This window comes from Terrapene carolina, unplaced genomic scaffold (assembly GCF_002925995.2).
Source record: "Terrapene carolina triunguis isolate 2854851 unplaced genomic scaffold, T_m_triunguis-2.0 Scaffold67, whole genome shotgun sequence".
Taxonomy (NCBI): Eukaryota; Metazoa; Chordata; order Testudines; family Emydidae; genus Terrapene; species Terrapene triunguis.
The window spans coordinates 19,000,434-19,027,000 of NW_020664418.1; the positions used below are offsets into that span (position 1 = coordinate 19,000,434).

Genomic DNA, 26,567 nt, shown 5'->3' on the forward strand with positions numbered 1-26,567 from the left:
AAACATTTTAAAAACCTTATTTACTTTACATACAACAATAGTTTAGTTGTATATTATAGACTTATAGAAAGAGACCTTCTAAAAACATTAAAATGTATTACTGGCACGTGAAATCTTAAATTCGAGTGAATAAATGAAGACTCGGCACACCACTTCTGAAAGGTTGCCAGCCCCTGGTTTATAGTATAGGCCATACTGAGGTCAAGTAGAGTTGATGAAGAGGACCCAATACACTTTAAATTATCTTGGTTCAAAACACCTTAGGTAATAGTCAGGGCAGGACAGGCAAAAGAAACATTTCAGAAAAACTCCTTACTAACCTCATTCTTCAACACTGTTGGATCATCTACTGCAGGGGTCTCAAACACGTGGCTCCAGCAGAGTGGGGCTGGAGCACGCACGGGAAAAAATTAGTGGGTGCTCTGCACCCACTGGCAGCCAAGCTCCCCTTCCCCACCTCCTCCCAGCGCGCCACGTCCATGCTCCTCCGCCTACCTCCCAGCGCTTCCCGCTGCCAATCAGCTGTTTGGCGGCGCTTAGGACTTTCCAGGAGGGAGGGGGGAGGAGCGGGGATGCAGCACGCTCAGGGGAGGAGGGGGAGAAGAGGCAGGGCCGGGGCGGGGATTTGGGGAAGGGGTTGGAATAAGGGCAGGGAGGGAGTGGAGACTTTGGGGAAGGGGTTGGAATGGGGGTGGGGAAAGAGTGGGAAGAGGTGTGGTAGGGGCGGGGCCTCATGGAAGGGGTGGAGTGGGGGTTTTGCAGTCTGTTACCAACCAATTTTGAAGTCCTCAGCTATTTTGATGTGACAATTGATGTACAACTACAGAAAGGTATGTATCTCTGCTGTGCCAAGCGTACTAGACCATTGTGATATCAGAGATAACTCAACCAATCACCACCCTTACTCAATAGCTAATTTGCATGCTACAATTTCATTGGTTGTATGAGGGAGACTTCACAGATGGTGGATTACTTGGCCCGACAGCCACACCCTTGTGCTTAGCTGCCACCTCATATATCAGCACAACCACCTACACAACAACACAACCAGCAAGTCCAAATACAGACAGCCCATCACCCCAGTACACACCCCTTATTTGCCACCGACACAAATCAACCAAAATCTCCCAGCACAACACAACCCAGGCACAAATCAACACAGCTTCCCATCACAACACACATTTGCCCACCCTCACTCATACTTACCATAAACTTGAGTGGCTAAGTGGTAAGTCCTTTGCTAGTAAGCATATATTGGGCTACTGTGACAACGCAATAAAAGTCAGTAGAAAAATCACTGTAAGATGCTATACAATTTAAGGGTGTAGAAAAAAGGTATATATTATATGAAAAACAGTACATGACCCTGTAATTAAAGGATTACATGATAACATAGTCTCAAAGGGGCAGAGAAAAAGTTGTGTGTGCAACCCTAATTTTGGCACATGTGCTCAACTGTGCAGTCTTAACATTCTCTTAGTGTAGTTTTTTGTATGGAATGTGGTACAATTTGCAAGCAACACTGAGATTGGTTTCGTCTCAGGATATCAAACCTAATATTGATGCTCTGGTTGATGCAAAACACTGCCAGCAAAACGGCCAAAAATGAAATGACTGTCAAAATTAGCACTGACTTTTTGCATTACAGTTTTAAAAAAGTTAATACATTGACTTTTAATAGCATACTACATTACTCTTCATTTTTTACTATACTTTTGTATTGTTGTATGAAAAGGTGTCAGTGATGCGGCCCTCGGGCCAATGTACTAGTCCTCATGTGGCCCTTGTGATGATTTGAGTTTGAGATCCCTGATCTACTGCTTTGAGAAATTTGACTGACAAATTAAGAAAATGAGAGCAATTCACTATTAGATTTAATAAAAGTATGTTATAACAGTTCAGCATGTTTTAGAAACAGTATTAACTGGGTTGAATGTGCTTTGGACCAGATTATTGTCAGAACTCAAAAAAGACTCAAAATGTGAACTACAAAAAAGGGACTACATTTTCCTGATCACCTACTTTGACCAGCTCTACTTAATATAGTGTATCAGATGAGTAACTCACACAACCCATCGCTATTATAAACAGCTTAATGTATATGCTTGTGATGAGGCATAGCAATATGCCTGTAGATCTACTGCTAATACAGGGACCAATGGGAATGAGCTAGTCCTTCTTGGCCATGCAATTCTTTCTGCTGAATCCACATTATTTTTTTCCCTCCAGTTTGAGATATTTTCCAGAGACCTGTACACCTTGAATTTTCAACTCTCCCAACCCAAACATACTAGCTAAAGCTGGCAGAAATACCAATACCTCCTTACAAAGCACGCATAAATGAATTGTGCTCTCATCTCCTCTTCATGCACGCTCTTAACTCCTGGGAAAGCTAATGGCACTGGTAAAAATGTTTCAAGGGAAAATATAGCTCTACGCTTCCCCCAAACAGCCCAAAGATAATGAAGCAAATTCTTTTACATAAAGGGAATAAGGTGACAAAGTTTGATTTTTGAACGCAAGCATCATAGCTCAGATGATTTGGTTAAGTCCAGTGAGGAGCTTCATGCATATGTAGTTCAGCCTTCAACCTCCACCATTTCCCTTTGCATTTTTGCTGGTATCATCTTCCTTCCTGTGCTTCAGTTATATTTAGGCAAACCTTCAGTGACAGATACAACATTTAGGTATTGTGCACACTGAAGAGATTTAGCAACTTGTAGGGATATAAAACAACTAAAAATATATAAAATTTAAAGCTGAAAGCTCTGCTTGGTTTGAATGAATCATCAGGCAGCAGTTCCTTATTTATTACATTTGTTCCTCCTCTGTATTTCATTTCAGTGACGCAACAAGCTTCAGAAAAGATTTCCTTGTCAGGCATCTTCAGAACAGATGGAACCATCTTTGTTCACTCTACTATACAAACGTAAACCGAGCAGCCAAGCACAGGCAGCAGAAAGGATAAACAATGGCTGCATTGATCAAAAGTCTTTTCCAGGCTACACAGTAGACTTGCGTGAGTGTGGCAAAGTGAAGTATAAAAGCCTATGTATGCAAGTATTGGCTCACCTGGAGGCACTGCATGGGATATGCTCAAGCTAATGCAGTATTTTTTTAAGCATTAAATTCTAAATTAACTCTTGCAGGAGTCCTTAAATATCAGCCCCGATGTTCCTTGGTATTGCCAACAATCGAGGATACAGCATTTGTATTTCCCTATCATCTCTGCCCTATATCCTAGGTCTGTGATACTGCATTATTCAATGTCAATAATGATGCCCAATTTATTAATCGAGAAGAAGTGGAGGACGGGAATGAAGGAAGTCAGTGTTTACTGAACAAGATGAGGCAACATGCAATCAGAGCAAGCCTAGCAGAAGAAACAAGCCAACAGGCAATTACGCTCACTACCAAATTTTAGAACACACTGTGGGATTTAGATAACATAAGCTGAAACATACAATCACCATCCGATTTATTTAAATACCATACGGTTGATGCACTTTTTTTGAAGTACTATGAACAATTCAGATTGCATGAATGTGGAGTGAGTGTAGACGGGACAAAAGTGTTAGGATTAAACTGTGCAACTGCAGTTGCTCTGAAAGAAGGTCTGGTAGCAGACAAACCCGAGGACACCAACTGGACACAGTCAACTTCTGAAGTCTCACTGAGAAAACATTCTGAGAGGTGTGCTCAAGAGCCGGCAACTCGATAGCGCAAGGAAAGAAGACTTATATATGGACAGAATGGCTCCATGGAATGGGAATGCAATAGGGAGCTCTCACCTCAATGCCTTTGTTCAGAGTCCAGCTCAGATTGGAAATGGCCAGAAGTTAACATTCAAGAGATATTTAGATGCCTCCATTAAATCATTCTGTAGGTGTCAATGCCCTTTTGTGGATTCATCCAGAAAGGGTCACCTGACAGACAAAGGTAGGTGCCATTGCCTCCAACAGACAATGGGTATTAGCAAACCCAAGGCCCATCCTATTCTGCACTACACTGGAAGAAAACTCCCCCCCCCCAATTGCTCAGCCCAAAAGGCAAGTATCTGTGGAGGCTAGTGCCCACCATGAAGTAACATTGGTCCCATGTCATCTGAGAGGTCTTCCTGAAGTATAGTATTCCTGAGGGCATTCTGCGCCAAAAAAATAAAAATTATGCACACAATATTTTAAAATTCTGCAAAATTCCACAAATTTTATTTGTCAAATAAATGTGGAGGTTCCAGCATGACATTGGGGAGCACAGGACACTGGCTGCACAGAGGTGGGAGATCAGTATGCAGAGCTCCCCCTCCAGGACACGGACTCAGTGGTGAGGCTTCACAAAAACCTGACACAGTGCAAGGACCGGGCCAGCCCCAGAAACACCCCAGGGCCTTGCCTCTCTGTGACAGGTGCACCAGATTTGGGTAGGCAGGTTAAGCAAGGCAGGATCCAAGTGTGGAGGGGCTTAGTGTGGGGGGATCCAGGTGTGGGTTGACAGGGTTCTGTGTGGGGCAATCTGGGTGCGGGAGGCTCAGTGGGGGATCCAGGTGTGGGGGAGATCTGGATGCACAGGGGCTTGTTGGAGAGTTCTGGGTGCAACGGTAATGGGACTCTGCAGGGGGGTCCATCTAGGTAAAGGTGGTTGGGGCTCAGTGAGGGGGGGGTCTGGGTGTGTGTGGGTTCAGTGGAGGGGGTCCAGATGCTGGGGCAGTGGGGCTCATTGGGGTGGGGATCCAGGTGCAGCTGGTTGGGACTTGGTAGGGTGGAGACCCAGGTGGCTTGTTAGGGTGGTCAGGTACAAGGGGAGTGGGGCTCTGGGTACAGGGGGGGAAGTGAGGCTCGCTGGGATGGTCTGGGTATGAGGGGGTCTGGCTGCACGGGAGTTGGGCAGATGGAGAAATAGCTCCCTGTACAGTGATCCCTCCCCCTGCAGCTGAGAAGCTATGGGTGCAGGAAGCACAGGGTGGGGGGAGGGAGGAAGGGAGTTTGCAGAGCTTCCTACAGTCGGGGAAGAAACCTGGGGGTGGGTCTGACGCGGCCCTGGATGCCGTGCAGGGGAAGAGAAAGTCCTGTCCTCCCCAGCCCAGCCAGGACTCCGTATAAGGAACCTGAACCAGAATTCACTGAAGTCAAAGAGAATCCTTCTGTTGACTTCAATGAGTTTTGGCTCAGATACAAAGGAAACCTTTTTGCACCTGACCATCTCTACACGGGTATTAGTGTGTTAAGCTTATGTGTAAAGTAGTTTTAGTTACCCAACTGCTTTCTAAACGAGATACATTGTTCTAAATCCATCAGCCCTGTCGCCATTTGAAAGTCTCAGAGTTCAAAAACAATTTATATGCACCCAGTTAGGCAACATCTACATGGAATACTTCCTAAACCATATGCAGAACACACCATGGAAATGCAAACCCTTCATGAGGCTGGAAAGAAGCAGCTGACCAAAGAAGGCCGCGCACAACCCAAAGAACATTAGAGGCAGAAGGTAAAAATACAAGTTACTTTGGCCAAGGACACGCTCTTGCAATCAGTACCCAGGAATCTCAAAGCCAACAAGACTGGCTTTTAAGGTCTTGAGCATACCAATACCCCGTGCCCCCACACCCCCCCAAAGCATAAACTACAGGCAGTCCTGAACTTTACGACGTTCGACTCACGACGAATGGCACTTATGACACTTCTGAACTGACACCCTGATTCGACTTATGACAATTGGTTTTGACTTTATGATGGTCGGTCCCGCAATGGAGTGGACTGCGGTTCCGAGTTACAACATAATTTTCAGGAACCAATCGTGTTGTAAGTCCGAGGACTGCCTGTACAGTAAACAGTATTTTACTGACTATTCAAAAGGATGGGCTGAACTGACCCTGTCAGGATTCAAAGATGTGATTAAGTGTTCCAAACCTGGTGCTTGTATCTCCAAGCCATCCCTTCTCTCTGCCCTGATAACCACAGAAGCACCTTCACACAACCTGCATGGACTGTTTTGTTCAGGGATCTTGTTAAGCAATAAGATTTTTATAATTATATTTTCAACCAAATGAGATAGAGAGAGAGAAAAAGCACACAGTGATAATTTGTGTCCATCCTGTTTGTGTCAGCTGCTGTAAATCAGTAGTGACATGCTGTACAATTAGTAACTCCAACACTGGAAAACTGGAGGCATTTTTTAGTTCATATATTGACCAAGCATTGTTATATTCTAATAACCTCTAAATTAAATGGACATTATATTTGGCTCTGTTACTATGTATTCTTTATTTCCTGATCCTTAAAAAAGTAGTTAGGGTTTTTTCCAGATGCTTGGGGAGCCATTTTATAATCAAGTTATTCCTTTTCTTCTTACAAAAACATAAATGAGGCAAAATCTTTGAGTTATTCATCAGTTCAGCTAACATCTAATGTGTGAAAGACTTATTGGCTACACATTTTTCTGGAGGTCTTAATATACTGTTATATATTACAACAGCTTTGCAAAACTGTCAAATACTTGGAAACCTAGCACAAAATTCTATTTGCCTGTCCTTTACCATGACAATTGTGGCGGTAATTAAATAAATTAATGAAAGTTAAAGCCTGGCTAGTATACACTAAAGATGAATGCTTAATGTATATACAAGCATTTTTCTATATCATATGTAACTAAAACTGTGTGTGCATGCTTAGAATATTATTAATACTTCACACAGCAGTCAGAATATAGTTTTCCCCTAATGATCTTAGCTTGCTGCTATTTTTCACAATTGAAAGGAAAACAACAAAGACTTAAATTCTTAGGAAAATAACAAACTTGCAGAAGGGCTTATCTGTGAGTCACCATTATGAGAAAATAAAATATCTGATAATTAACATACAATCCTATTGTCCACTGCTACTTTCTAGATTCCACTCTAACACTGCAGGATTCATTTCAGATGACTGTTTCTAATGACCGCTCCCATTTCATTACACACATGTACTATACCTTGGGATTTCCTCCTCCTTCTTTGGCTGCATACAGCATCTGGAGGGCAGATTCTGCTAGTGTCTTTGTCTGGTCCAGGACAGTCATCTGTTGCTGATGATCTAGCATCTTGGATGCCACACCAACCGCAGCTAAAATCAGGGGTTCAAAGTAACTCGCCAGTTGCGTAACCTAAGACAACAGAAATGATGAAAAGCTTGCGATCCAGTTTCCGAGAGGAGACAACATCCCTCTCTAATTAACATCAAGGAGATCTCTAGCTGTTCTTTGAGCATAATTTGAATAGCACACCTTCATAATGCTTCAGATTAGCATGAAATATAGTTCATTCTAATGTCTTCCTAAGGTATTCCATCTCTTCTTCAGCTGTGAACGCTGCAATATAGCAATGCTTCCCTCTCAGATGTTCTCAACTTTGCGTGTGAGACTCTGACGTCAGATCCAATTGTTTTCAAAACTGACATGGAAGTCAGACAGTACTTAAGGGCATAAACGAAGACAGTCTCCTCCACCACATGGGGAAGGATCTGTAATTAAACGCTGGAATTTCTCATGTTTGGTTGCAGACAACAGATAACAGAGTAGAATGTCTTGCACCTGGAATTTCAGAAGAGCTTTATTTGATCTCAGATAGACAGTCTGTATTTTGAACCTTTCAGACAATTACTGTCTCTATGAAGGAACAAACAAATTTCTCTGAAAGCCTCATTTAAGTCTTATCCCAAAAAAGACCTGAATGATTCAGAAACATTTTTTAAGATGCTATATTTTGCTGAAGGGCTAATATTGCCTCAGGATATAGTCTGCTGTTCTACCACAAATAAGCAGGTCCGTAAGGGAGTGAAGTGGCCAAATCACACGCTTATACTCTTAAGATAGTGAGCATCAATAGATTCAAGCACGTAACAAGTATAGCAGAGTGGATTAGACAGAAACAGAGGTGGTTCTTATAAATAACATTTAAATGGAAGAATAAACAGTTTCTCAATTGACTAACAAAAACAGTTTGACAGAAGTTGTCCAATAGAGGTTAAAAGGAATCAATACTTTGCATATATTTCGTTGCAGTACCTCAAGACCAATTCCACTGGTAATTTATTCTGAGCTACCTTATTCTGGTTTGACTTTTTTCCTGTACGGAGACGTTCTTCAAAAGCTCATGTAGTCTCATTCTTTCCCCAAGTTACTCAACTAATTCACTGTTGTGCTGCTGAAGGCCCTCCACTACTGGCTGACACACAACTCACCCAAAGCAAATGAAATGAAATGAAAATTTGACAAAGTGGGGGCCGTGAGGTTATTATGTGGGGGTCACAAGCTGTCAGCCTCTACCCCCAAACCCTGCTTTGCCTCCAGCATTTATAATAGTGTTAAATATAAAAAAAAGTGTTTTAATTGATGAGGGGGGTCGCACTCAGAGGCTTGCTGTGTGAAAGGGATGACCAATACAAAAGTTTGAGAACCAATACAACATGAATGGTCTTGGTTCCACTCGAGAAGTAATCAAGAAGGAGCAGGCTTTAAATCTCCTAAAAGATTAAAATATTCTGAGGCCAGTCTGACCTCCTTTGTAACAGAGACTATAGGGCTTCCCTAAATTAATTCCTGCTGAGATAGAATCTATCTTTTGGAAAAATATCCTATCTTGATTTAAAAATTGCCTGTGATGTAGAATCTATCACAGCTGTTGGCAAGGAAGTCAGTATGACTTTGGACCTGCTTACTTCGAGGTAAGACATCACAACACACATAAATAGCAATCCATCGCGCACTGCTGAAACAGCATGTAGAATATAGCACACAGTTCTGCAGTCCTTTCCAGAAATGGAAAGACATTAAAGTGAAAGAACTTCTCAGAAGAGCTATAAAAATGATTAAGTTTCTGCAACAACTGGCTTAGGAGGAAAAATCAGTAGTACATAAAAATATAGTATAATGTAGCTAAAAATATATTTATGTCTAATTCAGTAAAACATTGACTAAATGGATAATGGTCAACTAATATTTGAAGCCTGGAAACATCCAAGTAATTCCTCTTCCTTCTTTTGCTTACAAAAACATAAACAAGAAACAGGATGAAACTAAAGAAAGTTAGGCCGAATATCAAGAGAGACTTTCTAAATGTGAGATCTATTAAATGGTGGCAAAGTCTTTCAAAGGAAGCTGTGGAAACCATATCACTTTATTCATGTAAAACGGTGGACGTTCCCACATAGAGAATAGCTGATTTATTTGGTATATAAAGAACCACCATGCATGGGCAAGAGGATGGAGATGACCATTTAATAGCACACATCTTTTCCATCTAGAGCACTGATGCTCAGACTGTGGCTCTCTAATGTGTCTCCTACAGCTCTTTGGAGCACATGATATCAAAATGCCGTGATTTAATTATTAACCAATCTAAGTTATTAACCAATCAGGATTAGTATCTTATTAACCAACTGTAGTTGATAAAATAATAATACTTGGTCAGTCATTTTGCTGTGAGAATTTTATATATCTAGAAACCTAACTATTTCCCTAGTCAGATTGTTTTAAATATGAATATATAGTACTTTAGTAAATGAAACAATGAATTCACTCTATTGTGGCTCTTTTGGATAATGCTGATTGCTCCTTTAGCTCCTGAACCACTGAGATCTGAGAATCACTGATTTAGAGTCTGAGTTACTCTGAGCCAAAGAAAACATTAATCTAATCATGGTATACAAAGTTGCTATAAACCAAGGCAATATCAAATGCCTCAGTTATTTAATGATTATCCAGAACTAAATAGACACCAATAGATATCAAGTTTCAGAAAATCTAGCACATGAAGACAAAAATAAAAGAAATAATTATTTGCTTCTGTCTTTCACATGTTAAATGGGTTGACATAGAAAGATTACATTTATCGTTCTCAAAATTAAATATATTTCAGAATATGGTAATAAGTAATTTCTGAGAAACTGCTAAAACCCAGTACATATAACTTTGTAAGGTGGCAACAGTTGTTTTTTATATGTTTAATATGCTAAACTAAAGCCCCAAGAGGAACAAGTGTTTTGTACACTACAACACACATCTATTGTAGTAGTTTATAGCACAACCTGAGTCCGAGCCTCTCCATAATCTTTCCGTTTTGAAGACAACATTCAGTAGCAAATCTTCACTGGAACTGCAGGCCTGAGCCATGTTGCTTTTACAGTTAAACACATTTGGCAATTTTTAAATTGATACAAGTTGTATTGGCCTTTCAGTAACTCACCCATGACTAGACTTCTAAAGGAAAATTTGGCAGGGCACCAGGAATTTAAAAGGGGTAAGCTACTGAAGCTTGAAAATCAGCTGCATAACATGTCCTTTTTATATCTTAGGTTTTTTATACCGTACATCTGTACTGATATTTTAACACCGATTAGCATTGTTGAGCTCTACTAGTTATGTCAAAGACCCATTTAACTCCTCCTCCCCTCACTGTGGATTGACATACCACCTTTTAATGATTCCACCTGCCAAGGATCTGCATATTTGCTACATCAATCTAAAAATAAACATTTTTGCGATTAAGCAAGTGTTAATGCAATAGACTGAGGTCTTCAAGATGTAATTAGACATTTTTAATAAGTCCTAAAACACCTAGTTATATGCTAAACAGGAAAAGCACTCAATACCCACAGTGTTAGGGATATAAAGAAGCAGACATTTTAAAAAGCATCATTAAAATCCAAAATGAAAAGAACGCAAAGGACTTTTTTTAATGAAATAATTACTTTAAAAAGCACTTAAACTTATAAAAACCCTAAAAATCCAGAATTAACTCCAAAGATCAGTCCTCAATTCACCCTCGTGTGGCCATGAATTGAAGCTATTATGGTCGTGTATCGAAGTAGCCCGAGGACAGTGAGCAATCTTGCATGTCCTGTACTTCGCAATAATTAGGCAAATAGGTTCAAACAATTTTTGTCTCTGATTTAAATTTTCTACCTTCAGGAATCCAAGATCTTTCCCCCAACCCATATTTCCCTGTACATTTTTAGTGTAATGTGAATAAGCTTACAACACACTGTAGCATCTACCGTTGTCTCATTACTGACACAAGACAATTCCATACACTCAAAGGAACCAGGATTTTAGAAATTACAATAAATACAGGACCAAGTACCTTGTGTCCCAGCTGAGCTGCCTCTCCCCGAGCTGCTGTTGCTATGGGATCAATAAGGTGCCCAATTTCCTGAACAACTGATGTCAGCTGCTCCTGTAAAGCCTAACAAAAAGAGACATTGTCAGTTCTTTCCACAGCAATTCATTCACTGAGCCACACTATTTCACAAGATACCCTCATGCCAGCTGAACTGCAAAGAACTCTGTCAAACCACATTCAACAGTATAAAGAACAGATGCAAACTAGTAAGTTTTATTTACATGCTTGTCCATTTCTCCACATTTATCTTCCCCTCTTGCGGGGTGCCCTGACAGAGGCTGTTTGCTGTACATAATCATGAGGCAAGGCGGAAAAAAAGCTCCTTCCAGCTCTGGCTTGCAGTGCCTGTTCCTCCATTCGCTTCTAGCTCCAGTAGTAACATGACAAGTGATGCTATTGTTGCCTCTGATTTAATGACATTAGACTGCTCAGAAAACTCACCAGGACTGCTGAGCTAAACATGAATCAGCACTTTCAAGGCAACAGTGCAGCACAAAGAGGAAAGTTTTAATTGTGGACTCCATATACATTGATATGAAAGGGAACGGAAAAATAAGTAATCTCCAAGTAGGAGATATGGACTGGTCTCCAAAATACGCAGTGGAGACATAAGGCTAAAGAAGGACAGGTGTTAGAAATGCCAATACTAGAACTATTTCCCTCTAGTTCAAAGGCAGTTAATGCCTTGGTAGCCAGGATTTAGCTCACCCTGCAAAAAACAAGAAATAAAACAGCATCTTTATGATTTGCTTTATTTACATATTGCTTTAAATAAAACTTGGTAGCTTGAGTAATGCTTATTCAAACTTCTAACACTATTAGCAAGGTGCAAAACAGGATGGACCTTTTTAACAAGAGGAAAGAGGAATTAAGTTGTTTTTAAAAAACAAACAAACCACTTTTGTGGTAACTTTATGCACTTTTATTTCTTTTGAGCCACTCCAGGAAGATAAAAGTTTTAGTGGTGTATCTAGCAGTGTTGCTTAGCTTGAAAATAAATAACCACTCTCATGTGCAAATGCAAGAGGGCAAATTTGAGAGAGAAGAACTTCATACCAATTTCATTAAAATTGGAAGCAAATGTAAAGCTGTTTTGTGTAGGAGACAGAGACAGTGATAACATTTACTATTAATGAGGAACTTTACTTAAAATATGAAGTTTATCACTCAGAGTGCTCACTACATGCTATGAGTAATTGTTAGCAGCTTTTCTCTCATGAATATATTGAACACTTGCAATGTGGAATGCTTAGCGTGGGACTGTGCTGTCTGCTGTCCAATTTACTCTAGCAGTTGATCAATGTATGATATCTTAGTATTAAGGCACAAAAGCAAATATGCAAAAATGATGTCCCTCAGGCCTGCTCTGATGAGCTGCTAAATCGCATCTAGTCATCCACCCTTAACAAAACACTCATTTCATCTGCATTTCTGGTTCCCTTGCTTTTTCCCCATCTTACAATCTTATATACAATTTAAGCAAGCTCCATTGTCCAATAGACACATGTCAATGTCATCCCAAATTTCATTTTGCCTCACTACCTTCCCTATCATAAAGCCCTATTAACACCACCATTAAACACCCCAGATTAGGCCAGAAATCAGTCTCCCCATGAACAAATTTGCGGATTCGCTGTAAGAGCCTTCTAATGGGAAAATTTCTCCCTTGAGGACAGTCTGTGCTGCCTCTACACAGTTCCTAGTTCCAATGTTTTCCTTCTGATATGAAGAAAAGCAAAAGGCAAGTATGAGTGCTTAATTTTACTCAGTTACAGTGCAGTCTGCCTTACCTCAACTGAGATGTCATCCCTTGTGGCCAAGTTCTGACTGACTGCTGCAAGGGAAGCCTGCTCAATATCTCTAATACATCTATTGATTCCATCAATGGAGTAATCACATTCTCTCTGGCCCGGGGCTTTGTCCCTGAAACAAAAGAAGATATGGTAATTTAAGGTTGAAGGAGGTCCTCATTCATGAATTCACACACAAATTTATTTCATTAATAGACAATACACTACAAGTGGGGCAGCAAGAAAGAGAACTAGGTTTGTTGTACCAATAAGGGTTTGAGACACAAATAGCTGAGATATTCTGGATGTTTTGTGGCATGTAAGTCCTAGGGATTTGGCAAGAAAAGGGAGCCTTTAATGAAGCAGAACCATGATACTCTCCCAGGTGAATAAGTAGCTGCACTAGCCACCTCAGAAAAGAGCCCTCCCAAGGTGGCCATGGCAGAGGACTTGAAAAAGCAGGACTTTAGGAGCAACTGAGACAGATGAACAAAGCCTCCCACCTTCTGTTGAATGCAGGGGAGAAAACAGCCAATAGCTCCATGAAGATCTCCTTGGGTATTAGGTAAGTTTTACTCTCAAATGCAAATACATTTTAATGGAAATTAATCTGTGGGACTTTAATCTAGACTGGCAGTTTGTAGTTGAAGTATAAAATCCTGAAAGGACAATATTACCTTAGATGCAGTACACAGCCACCAACAAACAGTTTATTCACTCAGTACCCAGTTCCACTAACAGTTATCATACATAATGTAATCCCTCTTTTCATGCGTGTTTAAGTTTGCATACAAGAGATTTAGTGATTCTTCTAAAATTAAGGTACGCGTGCGCACACACACACAAGAACAATCTTATAAAGAAAACAGAAAAAAAACTGTAGTAGAGAACAAGCATTCAAGTTATTTTGGTCCTGATATAGCTAAGCACTTCAGAATGTGCTTTGCTGAATCAGAATCCTAGACATCCCATTTGATTTGCCTCAAAATTATTGTCATTTGTAGGGAATGTTTTCCATGTTCTGCATACTGCTAAGTATGTTTTAAATATGTTCCAATTTACATAGGCCCTACCATATTTTCTGCTCTATTTGCTTTAAACTCAATAAAAGGAGGAACTTGGCAAAACCCCCACTTTCCAGAGCTGTGCAATCATCAAAGCAATGATGACTGCGCACAAAGTACAAACAGAAAGACCTTGTGTACCATAGAATGCAATCAATATTTGTCAAACAGACAAAAGCACAAGCTGCTAAGGAATTAAATTTTATTTTCAAGCTTCTAAGAACGAATAAAATCATGGAGGGCAATAGACAAAAAATAACTTTCTTACCACGGCTCCCTCGTCCCTTTAACTAGCCACGACTTACTATTCAGTATATAGGATAAGAAATATTTGCTCTATGGAAAGCAAATGGCGTTCGAGTCCCTTTATATGGTTTTCATCGATAAAATGACAACGGCAGCATGGGCCATTAGGTACTACCATTTTATTCCACATTACTGGATAAGGTGCTGGGGCATTACGGCATGAGAGTGGAAGATAAAAAAAAGTTATGACAGAAAACGCACCTAATGGAAGTGATCAGACTCTTAATTGAATCTGAAACCGTGTGCGAATGCCCAGCAAGTACAGACCAAGTAGGTGGGTCTTTTGGATTGATAGCCAGCGAACGAGCAGTTTTGATCAATAAAGCTGAGCTCTCCAACATCGTCTTGGCAGAAATCAGAATTGGCTCCTGTGCTCGAGATCCCTGTGATCAAAAGAGCAGCAAGACACAGGCACAAGGAACAGAATTAGAATCTTCTTCAAAACGAGTGGCAAACGCTTGTACTCGCCTGCATGCTAACAAAGACATGTATTGAGGGAGGACTGAACATAACACTGAAACTATTCATCTCTCCCGCACTAGCAGGAAATGCAGAACATTTGTAAGTCACCCTTGGAACTCATCAGTTCATTTTGCTCCTGAAGAACTGGTTCTATTTAGGGCATGAGTAGATCATCAAGAACTGCACCATCATGTAATATTAGACGAGGAGAAGTTACTGCAGTAAATTCACCGTAGAAAGCAAAAAAATCTGGCTAGTTTTCTGTTTGCTGTACTTAAGGAGACCACTTTCAGATTAGCAAAGGGGATATATTCAAGTGAAAAGAGGAGAAGCCCATGACTCCTGCCAAATGGAGAACTGGTGGGTATAATTTAGCAGCATGATAGCCAGTTGCAACCATTATGAGATGTCGGCAAACATACCTTCTCAGAGGACTAGTTGAATATGGATTAAAATATTGTAACTGGGTTACAATATTTGCACCTAATATCCTGATTGGATGCCAGCAAGCTAGAAACACCAACTACAACAGGCATGGAGGGGGCAGGCCCCAAGCCTATGGATTACATTAAGTCCCACAACATGTGGATCCAGACACATACAGTTTCTGAATCCTCTGCTTCTGCTATCTCCAGTTTGGGATGAGGCCACTGAAAGCAGGAAACAGTTTGCAAATCAACTCTGAACATGTCTGCAATGCTATATGAGCTCTGTTACAATGGGATTTTACATAGTTTTGAACAAGCTTTAGTCTCCTGAAACACCCTGAATTTCCTACCTGCATGTTAAATGGTTTTGTGAAACATAACTCCCCACAAAAAAATACTTCTTGTCAGCACAAATTCCCACTGTCATGTAATGCCATTCAGTGCATCCTAGTGATAATTTCATTTTAAACTGTAATGCTGCCTTTGAAACCTGGAAGATTTATGACTTCACCAGATGGCGAGAACTATCTGACACAACGTGCAAGTCATTAGTACCACATTACAAGCTAGCAACAAGAGATAAAAGTTGTTATCGCAGCATCACAAGGCTTGTCATGCTTGTACAAAATTCAAGGTCAGTGGTTAACGGAAAGAGGTCCATATGAAGGAACTCAAGGAATGCAGCATGGCAGATGAGATCAGCCCTTCAGCTAGGGTAGAGGTTTAAACCAGGAATGTGCTTTTGTCGCAGGGTAGCAGTTGTACAGGGAATGTGGGGAAAAACTGTGTTTCATGTATCTGTGCTGCAAGCAATTCTCAAGGGAAAAGAAGGAATCTTGAACACAGGACTGGCCAACTAAGAAAAATAAAGGATTATCCACTCCTTTGGTTGACAGTGGATCACTTGTTACTTTAAATCTACATACATTTTGTTCCTGATTTGGGATCGTAGGCCCTGATCCTGCAATGAGTTCTGCATGCCCACATGGAACTCAATGTAGGATCAAGTTCTTCAAAGGCTTTCTTGATCACAAAAGTCTAACTCTACATTTTAACTTTGATGATAAAGCTATCTTGAGGGCAGGAGGACACCTCGCATGCTTACTTTGTGATACAAATACAACTCTCTACCTACCTCCATGCTGATCTGGGCTGGTATACTGACAAACTCTGGATTGGAAGCAAATGCTGTCAGATTTTCCACAGCTTCAATCAAAGGTGCAGTCGCAATTCTACACTTATTGCGGTTATCTTCAGAGAAATCACCATCTAGGGCCTGGCAAAGAACATGACAATTAGTCTCTGGAATGCAAGAGCCCATTTGTAAAGGCTCAGCAGGGTCACATACTAAAGGAAGATGGTTTAATTTATTGTAATTTTCAAAACATTTATAACATTTGAGATTTGCAAATAGATTTGGAAGTTCCTCCAGACACAAGACTGATCTTAACACTTTAGACAAAAGTAGTAAAATTTAACACAGTATGTTTCTTCACTTATTCATATGATTATTGACCCCAAGCCCAAAGCATCTGTGCTGCTATGAAGAACAGGAAAAAAGCTTAAAATAATTGCACTCTGATGACTTCCCATAAATCATGTTTTAATACCTCAAGTCCACAGAGGTGGAAGTTGCTAACAAGTTGATCCTTTTCTTGGAAACAAAACCTCTAAGCCAGACATTCGTCTTCATAGCTGTTATTGACTCATTTTCACATAAGTGAACTCATCTCCTTCATAATCTCGCAGGAAATAGCTCAACATGAAAACAGCTTCAGTGTAAAATCATAAAACCAAGTCCTCTGAATATAGTTGTTTTACAAGAATTTTAGCAGCAGGCCACCTAATGGCTTACTGAAAGATTCAGATTCATGATTCCCAGGTTTCTCACAAGCTTCATTCCTTCTCACAAGAAGAGAAACCACTTCCTACAGGAATTCAGGGAGGTATTTAGAAAACAAATGGTTGACATTTAACAAAAGTTAAATATTATTTTAACTTGTATATTTCAACTCTGAAACAAGCTAGTCTCTCTCAATTCTGAGTGTTATTTCTGATACACAAGCAGAGCCCCTGAGAGGGTCTCACCAACCTCAAACCCTGGATTCCAGACAACTAACAGTGAGAGTTGCAGAGGTCACCTGTTTCATATGCAGCAAGAACATTTAGGCCTGGTCTACACTTGAAAGTTGTACCAGTGTTACTGTGCCACTTAGGGTATGATGTTTTACCGATATACAAGTACAAGCTCAAGTGTACACATGCCTATAAGCATAGCTGATATGCTCTAGGAATTATTTTGGGGAAGTTCTATGGCCTGCGCTATACAGGATGTCAGACCAAATGATCACAATGGTCCTTTCTGGCCTTAAAATCTATGAATCTAGTCTCTCCTCTTATTAAGGTTGCCCAACACTTCTCATTAGACAACCCTGATTTTAGTTGCTTATAACTTTGCCAAACTTTAAGTGTTTGGGATGAAACTTTCCATCCTTGTAGCAGGTCTATCCTGTTCTTTCATTTAACCTCCCCCCCCCCCGGCCCCAAAACCTAGGGAATTACACATACAAAACTACGTTAAAAGAACATTTTGTTAAGGTTACGAAGGCAAGCACTCAAAAGTTAAGAGCTGCAAGAATTAAGGTTGCCTGTGCAACCTTAATTAGTTTCCCTTGTGCTTATACATCAAGATACAATCTTTAATTCCACAATCACGTACAATTTTTTCTAGTCTTCTGCCCGTGCACAGGATGGACCTGCTCTGAGGATCTATCATGGCTGTGAAGCAAAGAAAGCTGTTGTCTGTAGGACCCCTGCTTTATTTGCTGGGTGTTGTGAAGATAAATTAATGTCATCTGAGTGTGAAGCACTCGGATATTATAGTGATGAGCACTGAGAAAAGCCCCAGAACACATTAATGCTTCTATCTTCAAAGCAGCAGTTTAATAATGTACAGTAAATAAGACATGGACCACACATTGAATGGGAAGGATAAAACAATATTGAACAGCTGCTCATTAAGTGAGCACCATCCATTCTATGTACTCAATGAGGCAGGAGTCCTGTGGAAAAAATGGTATGTGATCATGTAATTAAAGACTGTATCACAATGCATATGCACAAGGGGTCAAATTAAGGTTGCACAGATTGCATTTTGAGTGCTTGACTTTGCAACTGTAATAATCTTTTTAAGAGAGAGAGAGAGAGAGAGAGAGAGAGAGAGAGAGAGAGAGAGAGAGTGTGTGTGTGTGTGTCTGTCTGTCTGTCTGTCTAAATAATAGCAGTATAGCTTATATCCCTTCCCATATGGGAATAGCTCTATGGTATAAAGCCCCTTTATACCAGTAGAGCGATTCATAACTATTTATACAGCTTCTTTATAACTGCATCCACACTAAGGAGGCTTGTGCCACTTGAACTATACCAGTACAGTTAAAGTGTTACAGCTTTCCAGTTTACACAAGGTGTGTCTGTACAGTACCTAGCATAATGGGGTTTTGGTCCATGATGAGGGCTCCTAATGAATTACAATATTTTAAAAAGTGTACTGCAAAGAGAAAGGAGATACTGTTAACCAGATCTTCTGTTTCAGCAGAGCAGAGGAGAAATAAAAGCACAACGAAAGAGAACATGTACCTTGATAGTTTTCACCAGGTTGGCAGTGCTGTTTGCAACCTCCTTAGCAGATTGCACGAAATGTCTCTTGGCAACGGGGTTGGCTGTCTTTGATGAAGCGATACGACAAGCGTTACACAAAGCAGAAGTATGCTTGGCCACTATTGTGGCAGCTGATAGAACCTGAAAAAACAAATGGCACAAACAAGGTGAAGAACCAGGCAAAGGAACGGGGTAGTAATGACATTCTAATTCCGAACAAACAGTGATTCAAACCCTTTCTATGTTCACAAACTGAGTATTTCCCCTCACCAACCATCAATATAAAGCAAACAGATGGCTCCTAATAAAACTCAGAAAAGGTCTCATTACAATCCTCTGGAAAGAATTACCTGTGATGGGCTACTCGCTGGATCCACCAGATTCTGACACGCCATCTGGATTGCCTGATTGGCCCTGGCAAACTGGATAGGATCGACAAGCCCCTGGTGACCAGCCTGACTGTTGGGATCTGAGATGCCAACCAGGTAAGCGGCCTAGAAAGGGAGCAAGAAATAAAAAGCAAATGCAAAGATTACGCTAAACCCATTCCAGCTGTTTAATGAGCCAGCCAAATGTTTATTGACCAGGGTGGTCAGGCTGTAGTTAGAAGTCATATAGCAAAGCTGCTATTAATAAATGCCTAGCAACAAGTCTGTAGGAGGATATAAAAGCTGGTGTCTCTGTAATACGATTTGTGAAATCTCATTAGCCTAAACAAAACTGCTCAGCAAAATCCAAAGGGTAAAGATATTCATTATCCAATAAGCATTGAAGGAGAACTGATTTATCCCTAGGGTAGCCAGGTAAGAACTCTGATGCCGACTGTTCAAGGTAACTTTCATCCACCCAGAGCAGCCAGATTTTGAGGGGCCCAGTATTTTGGTCAAGTATGAATAGAAAACTAAAGACTACAGTTGCCCACAAATCACCTTTTCACACCTTGACGAAAAAACTATCCTCTTCAGTGTACAACAAAGTGTAAAGTTACACATTTTAGTCACGACACAAAAGAGATGCTTTGTTTCTAGAGCTGACCGTAGGGCCCATGAAACCTGCAGCTGCAGGCCACACCCCAGGTAAGGACACATAATGGTCAGTGCTAATCTCCGTTTTTATTTAAACAATGATTCTACCCTTCTCACCACAGAGATCAGGATTTATTTATATAGTCAAAGCTATGTTTGGAGATTTCGTTCTGATTTCCCTTACAGATAGTAAAATATTCACAGGCCGTCCCCTCCCCCAACAAAGCAACCCAGGACTAACTGTGGGGCCCAGGAAGCCCACAGTTACAGATTAATTGCATTTTTTGGGCGGAAGGGGGGACGGTAGAGCAATTTGCAGCTGCATGACCCCTTATAGTTGGCTCCTCCACTGAGAAGGCAATATAGCTTTTGGTCACCAGGGGGAGCAGCTCAATAACTTGCTGGTTTGAAGTATGCAATTTTGGCAGACCAATCCAACAACATTAATACCACCTCTGAATGTTGCAATATTTTAAGCTTCTTAGATACTGAGAAAATATCCAGAGAGTTGTAATGGGCCTAAAACATACATTTACCATAATCTCTTTTCCTGTGCTAAAAGGGAATGAGATTATGTATAGTTTGAAGACATGGGCTGCTTATTAGAAATGACTCCCAGAACACTTTTTTTGTGATTAACTTAAGGCATAAAGCTAAAATTACCCAGCTTCAAAATAACTTAGGCTTGCCTGTGCTTCCTTCTACTAAATTAGTTCTGAGGGGGCAAGATCTTGGAGACTATGCATAGAACTGGGAGGTACAAACACACATTCATGACATGGCTCTGACACTTACTTCCTCTATAACCTTGGGAAACTCATTTAACCTCCCTGCCTCATTCTTCCTCCATACAAAACAGGCATAATATTGCTTCCCTCACCTCACAAATGTACTGTGATGCCGTATTAGTTAATGTCTGTCCAACTCTTCCAAGATGAAAAACACCGAACAATGCAAATATTCTGATTCTTTGGCCAACAGGAATGAAAGCTCAAATATTCTCTCTCTCTCTCTCTCACACACACACACACACACACGATACAGAAATACAGAAACAGATTCATATTTGTTTTACAGGCTTCATAAACAAGTGGTTACCTGGGCTGCAGCCTCTGTGAGACCACAAAGTGCCTTGGAAGCAACTCCAACACATTCTCCAAAGACCAGCAGATCCCCAGTCTTAGCATTCTGGGAAATGCCTGCCATTGACTCTCCAAGGACCTTAACAATTGAAAATAGGGTAAATTATTCCCCCTATATACTTCACTCTACACGGCAGTGTTTTCCAAGCTTTTCTGGACTGCACACAGGAGCAGAGGCAACTACTGAGCACAGCCTCTTTGTCTGCCCCAAAACACTTGCTGAAACTTAGTGGAAAAAGTACTGGCATATAGGAAACGTCCCAATATCGGAATGCCTGTAAAATTTTAGTGTGTCTCACTGAAGCCTATCTTGCTTGGTTTTTTTTAGCTTGCAATGTCTTTGGTATAGCAGCAAAGCAAACTAATTCCATGCTCCAGTGCATTAGGAAGACTCCTTTTCTTTTAGATTATGAAGACTTTGCGATTATTCCAATGCATCACATACTGAAAAGGTCAAAATGAAGATGCACTAAAACTTTCAGGGGAGGATTTCCAGAGTATGGTAAGATTTTCACTGTAAAATACTTTTGCGGTGATGTAGTGGTAACTTTTAACACTTACAGAATTGCTGAACCACTACAGAGTAGACACAGTGAAAAACTAATTTCAGTTTGAATCGCAGTTGGAACAAAGGTTTATTCCTATAGGCAAAGCTAGTCAATTAACACAAGCTTTTTTTGGGGGGGGGGGGGGAAGGGGAAGGAGGGGGTAAATGAAGCTTTAAAACTAAAAAAGGTGGTTCCCATAGATTATGATTTTTCCAAGTTTAGACACAGGACACAAAATGGCTAAAAACAATCCAGATTTTACAGTGGTGGTATCCTGAAGTATTTGGATTGTTAGTGAGTTAGATCTCAGACAATATCACAAGGCAATCACATGACACTAAATGCTGTCAGCACAATAGGTCTTCAGATGAACAAAAAATCCAAACAGCAGCATAAAGATTGCTCACAAGAGTCCCAAACGGAGTTTTACCAGGGAATTTAATAAGGTTAGAGCACAAGAATTTTTCCCAGAAGCAGACATTCTTTTTCCAGTGTGCACCTCTACCCCAATATAACGCTGTCCTTGGGAGCCAAAAAATCTTACCGCGTTATAGGTGAAACCGCGTTACATCGAACTTGCTTTGATCCGCCGGAATGCGCAGCCCCGCCGCCCCAGAGCACTGCTTTACCGCGTTATATCGGAATTCGTGTTATATCAGGTCGCGTTATATCGGGGTGTATTTTATTAGCCTGCAAACCCCTCCATTGATTAGAAATTGTTTAACACAGACACACGGAAGTAGAATAACAGATTTACCTTGGAGTTTTCCATAACACCTTCAATACAATCAAAATACGAGAGATCGCTTACAGGTTCATTGGGGTTATCCAGCATTCCTTTAACTGTCTGAAAGAAAGGAGAGCAGCTTCAGTTACTACAGTAGCTATAACACGGATCTGAGCCAGACAAATACACTACCACAGTAATTAAACCAGTGGACACATCTGCACATCCTAGTTTCTTTATCTCCAGGCAAAGAACATGATTCCCAGACACTGCAATATGTAGATATTTTAGTAGCTGACTATTTGTAAACTTTCCTCTCTGTCACCATATCACAAACTGGCAACCCCTCTTTCAAACTCAGAGACTTCCTGGGAATAAAAAAAAATTGATTCAAGAAGCTGCCACCTCCTGTTACCTGCTGCTTAGAGACACAGACAGATACCTGGCTAAATGTAAGTGCACCATCTGCTTGCATTTTCCTCCCTGCCAACAGAACCTCCGAGCACCGTTCCCTCTGACAAATGCTGTCTGAAAATACTTATGTTACAAGTAGAATTAAGTAAGAGTTGCCCTTCTCCTGGGGTGAACCCAGACCTTGAGAGTACTGCACAGAGTTATCCAAGGGAGAAGCTACTTCATATATTGTAAAGAGGAATCAATATATTTGGATAAAAAAATTCTCACAACATAAAAAAAATCCAACAGGCGAGTCTCCTCTTTTGCTTAAATTGTTTTTTTAAAGCTGATTTTCATGCTTACAGTCAAGAATGGAAGCTGAATAACAGCCCAATGAGCTATTCTTATGGTCTTTCCAACATGAGTGAAATCAGGAAGTATAGAAAGTTAGTAAGGGGCTACAGCTGAAAGATTTGCTGCGTGATTTTTTTCAGCAAAGGAAATCTGGGCAAGAATTTAAATTTTAGATCTTTATCAGAGCTGAACTTTTAACTCTAAAGCAATTTTTTGCAGTTGAGCCATGCTTTGTCTGTTGTCTTGTAACAGCCTAAAAGTTACGGTCAAGATCATTTCCTTTAAGTGCTTTACTGCCAGTTATCTTACTGTATGAAAAAGGCAATGTTAACAAGAGATCTCTTCTGCTAACAGTTCTGCTGTTGCTTCCTGCCCCTCTCTTTCTCTATTCCCTAGAGTACTTCAGTACCCTGCTCCACCCCTCCGTAGCAATTTACTGAGTAGCAGTGAGCAAATCATGTTCTATCCACATTTTCACTGCTCCAGAGACAGGAGCTGTAAGACTCCCTGGACAGAGGACAGGAAGGAGTGAAAAAACAGAACAGCAGATTGACAGTTAAAATGCAACTGTTGCTGCTAAAAACCCTCCTGTCTGTTCCTTATCCGAAGTGCTAGGAATGACTCGCTACATCCATCTGCCTTGGGAGATGGAAACAAGGTCTCCATACTCCTGGGAAAGCACAAAGTCTGTGCAGCTTTGCTTTATCTGATCCACAGGGCACGCCCCAGGTGGACACTCTACTTAAGTCACTGATGAAACACCTGAGTTCTACTAAAGCTGTACTTCCCAGTTATTGTAGGGAGCCCAGAGGAGGCTAGTAGGAGAAATTGGTGAATGAGGTAGGGAAAAAGGCAGATGATGGGGAAAGACCCTTATAGCTTAACCATAATAAAAGTGAAATGGGTAACACTATTGATGCTGACTTTCCCCAAAGTTAATGGGAACTCCTATAAACTTCTTATAGGTTTACCCAGGTCTGGTTTCAGACCCTGCTGCTGCCTCTGTTTCCTCTTCTACCCAAGTTCATCTGACTTCACACTGCAGGGGTTTTCCCACTAACGGTCTCCTTTTCAAGAGTCTGGTTTATTAACAAAGTTCAAAACACCACAAATCTTCCACCCAGCCTTCCTCAGACAAAACTAGTCATTTCAGTTGGTAACTGGCTTCAGCATCCACCTAGCTTTTGCTCTAGCGTCAAGTCTTCCCAGCCCTTTATCAGAGCTTCCCCTTGCTTATAGCTCTCCCGCCAGGCTCACAGTACCCTTGGCAGCTCTCCTAGCCGAGGATTCCCTCCCAGCAGGCTTCTGCTCCTTACAGGTCTCTGGACAGATGTCACCGGCTCTTCTCAACTTGGTTCCATTTTATATGGAAGAAGCTACAGGCAGTCAATCCCATTTCTAGTTTGACTTTTATATTAATATGGTCACGTCTCACAGAAATGGACAATTAACAGTAACGGCCAAAGACAGGGATAGCGAGAGAGCAAGCACTGTGCAAGCTTTCATCCAAAGCTCTGCTAATATTTGCTATTTGTGTCCTGGGACTCTGATCAGAGCTTGCCAGTCACATCAACCTGGGTGGTGGCAGCTCTAAGACCTCATTTGTTCACTCAGTGCTTAATCCCCTTCTGCTCTACTATCGCTTTTTCCTCCAGTTAAATCCCATCTCTCTCCACTCCTCCTTCGGGATCAAAGAATCAAGGAAGAGCTGTGTAATCAGCCTATACATTTTTCCCTTGACTTTCTCCTTGGCCTGTGTTATTAAAAATATCACTCTTCACTGATATTTCCATACACTGGTCATGCAGTAAATCAAGGAGAAAAGTTGACTTTAAGCACAACTGTACTGTTCACAGGTGATTTGAAATTTAAAAGCAAAAGAAAAAAGTGTTTTGTTTAGTGGTAAAAATGCCAGGGCAATGTCCTTGGACTATTACTGCTGAGAGTTCTTACAAATGTTCACTGAAACAGTTACTGTTATTAAAAGTGTGACAGCTCCATATCTCCACTCCCACACCTACTATAACACACTTAGCATTGGCTGGATTTCAGCTTGAATTCATCATCGTGACATCCTTCTCTCTCCCCCCCAACAAAAAGCAAAGCATTTTGATGCTTGTTGCCAACTGAAAATAAACAAAATCATTGGATTTGAGATTTCCCATTCACTCTGTTAATATGCCTTTGCTAAACAATATAACTAATAAAGAGAAGAAACAAAGCACAGCACCGTAACATTTCTGATTTAGAGACTCATTCTCTTTGCCCCACTGAACAAGGCACATCCACAGATGAAAACTGAGCGTCTCTCTCCTGGCAGTAGCTCTGAACTGTGGCAAAGTCACACGCTGTAGCTTGAAACAATTTCTATAATAAGTACGCGGTAACAAACTGAGAGCCAAATGTGACTACACTGTGTTGTACCCCCTTTCGTTAGGGCCAAATTTGGTTTTGACTGTCAGTATAATCCCACTCATACCTCCTTTCCTTACAAGATCCTAAACCATTTGGCTTTAGGGATCACGACCTCTGGAATACAATCATTTAAGAAGCCCCTGATTCTAACAGAACCGGTGGCATCTAAGGTACCTAACTAATGTATTTGTTCCTTTTGGCCTGAAGAACGAACGATGGAAAAATGCAGGCATAAAGTACCCTAAAAGACTCAACACAGTAAGGCAGTAATCAGCATTACAAACACAGCAAGAAAGCCACATCACAGTGCTGATCACATCAGTTCTGCACAAGGAAAGCCAATGTCCTGCTGAGGGAAGTCTTAAAGTACGAAGAGAAAACACTTTCCACCTCCCATGGCCTTTTCATTTTTTGTCTTGAATCACTACAAAAATAGCGTGTGCATGTGTAGGGACAATGTAGTATGCAGTGTAGTTTCCGCCTTGTCGGTACCAGGATATTAGAGAGACCAGGTGGGTGAAGTAATATCTTTTATTGGACTGTGCTGACTAAGTTAATAAGGCTAACTGACAATTCTCCTAGACCACCTACTATAAAGAACTCAAAGATCCCCACCCACACTGCAAACCACAACTTACCTAGGAACTTAAAGACATCATCAAATCCTTCCCCAAACAACTTCAAGAGAAACTCTACAAACTCATCCCCCACAAACCCACCCAGGGACCTTCCACATGTGTCCCAAGATACACAAACAAGAAAACCCGGCAGTCCCATCCTATCTGCCCATAGCACTCTTACTGAAGGAATATTGGGATTCACAGAAACCATCCTCAAACCACTCACCACACAAAGGGCCAGCTTCCTTCCGGACACAACTGACTTCCTCCACAAACTCCGCAATATTAACATCCTCCCTCAGAACTACACACACTGTGTCACCCTAACTACACTGACATAAGCCCTATGCCTCTTGTGCGGGTGGAGTTATTTTGTCGGTGTACTAGGGCACTTACATCAGTGGAAGCAAGGCTGTAGTGTGGACACTGACATAGTTAGGTTGACGTAAGCTGCCTAAGTAACTTAAGCTAAGCTAAATTG

At 40.9% G+C, this 26,567-nt stretch overlaps 1 protein-coding gene across 1 annotated transcript in view; it reads right to left on the minus strand.

The window, feature by feature from the left end:
- Positions 1–26,567, minus strand: part of TLN2 (talin 2) — a 183,990-nt gene that overhangs the window by 74,764 nt on the left and 82,659 nt on the right. The window contains exons 31-39 of the mRNA XM_024199754.3: positions 22,332–22,421; positions 20,983–21,105; positions 19,210–19,353; positions 18,839–19,000; positions 16,338–16,478; positions 14,514–14,695; positions 12,943–13,075; positions 11,114–11,215; positions 6,967–7,137 (exon numbers count right to left, since the gene is read on the minus strand). Of these exons, the coding sequence (XP_024055522.2) occupies positions 6,967–7,137; positions 11,114–11,215; positions 12,943–13,075; positions 14,514–14,695; positions 16,338–16,478; positions 18,839–19,000; positions 19,210–19,353; positions 20,983–21,105; positions 22,332–22,421 (1,248 nt within the window). The remainder of the gene's footprint in view (positions 1–6,966; positions 7,138–11,113; positions 11,216–12,942; positions 13,076–14,513; positions 14,696–16,337; positions 16,479–18,838; positions 19,001–19,209; positions 19,354–20,982; positions 21,106–22,331; positions 22,422–26,567) is intronic.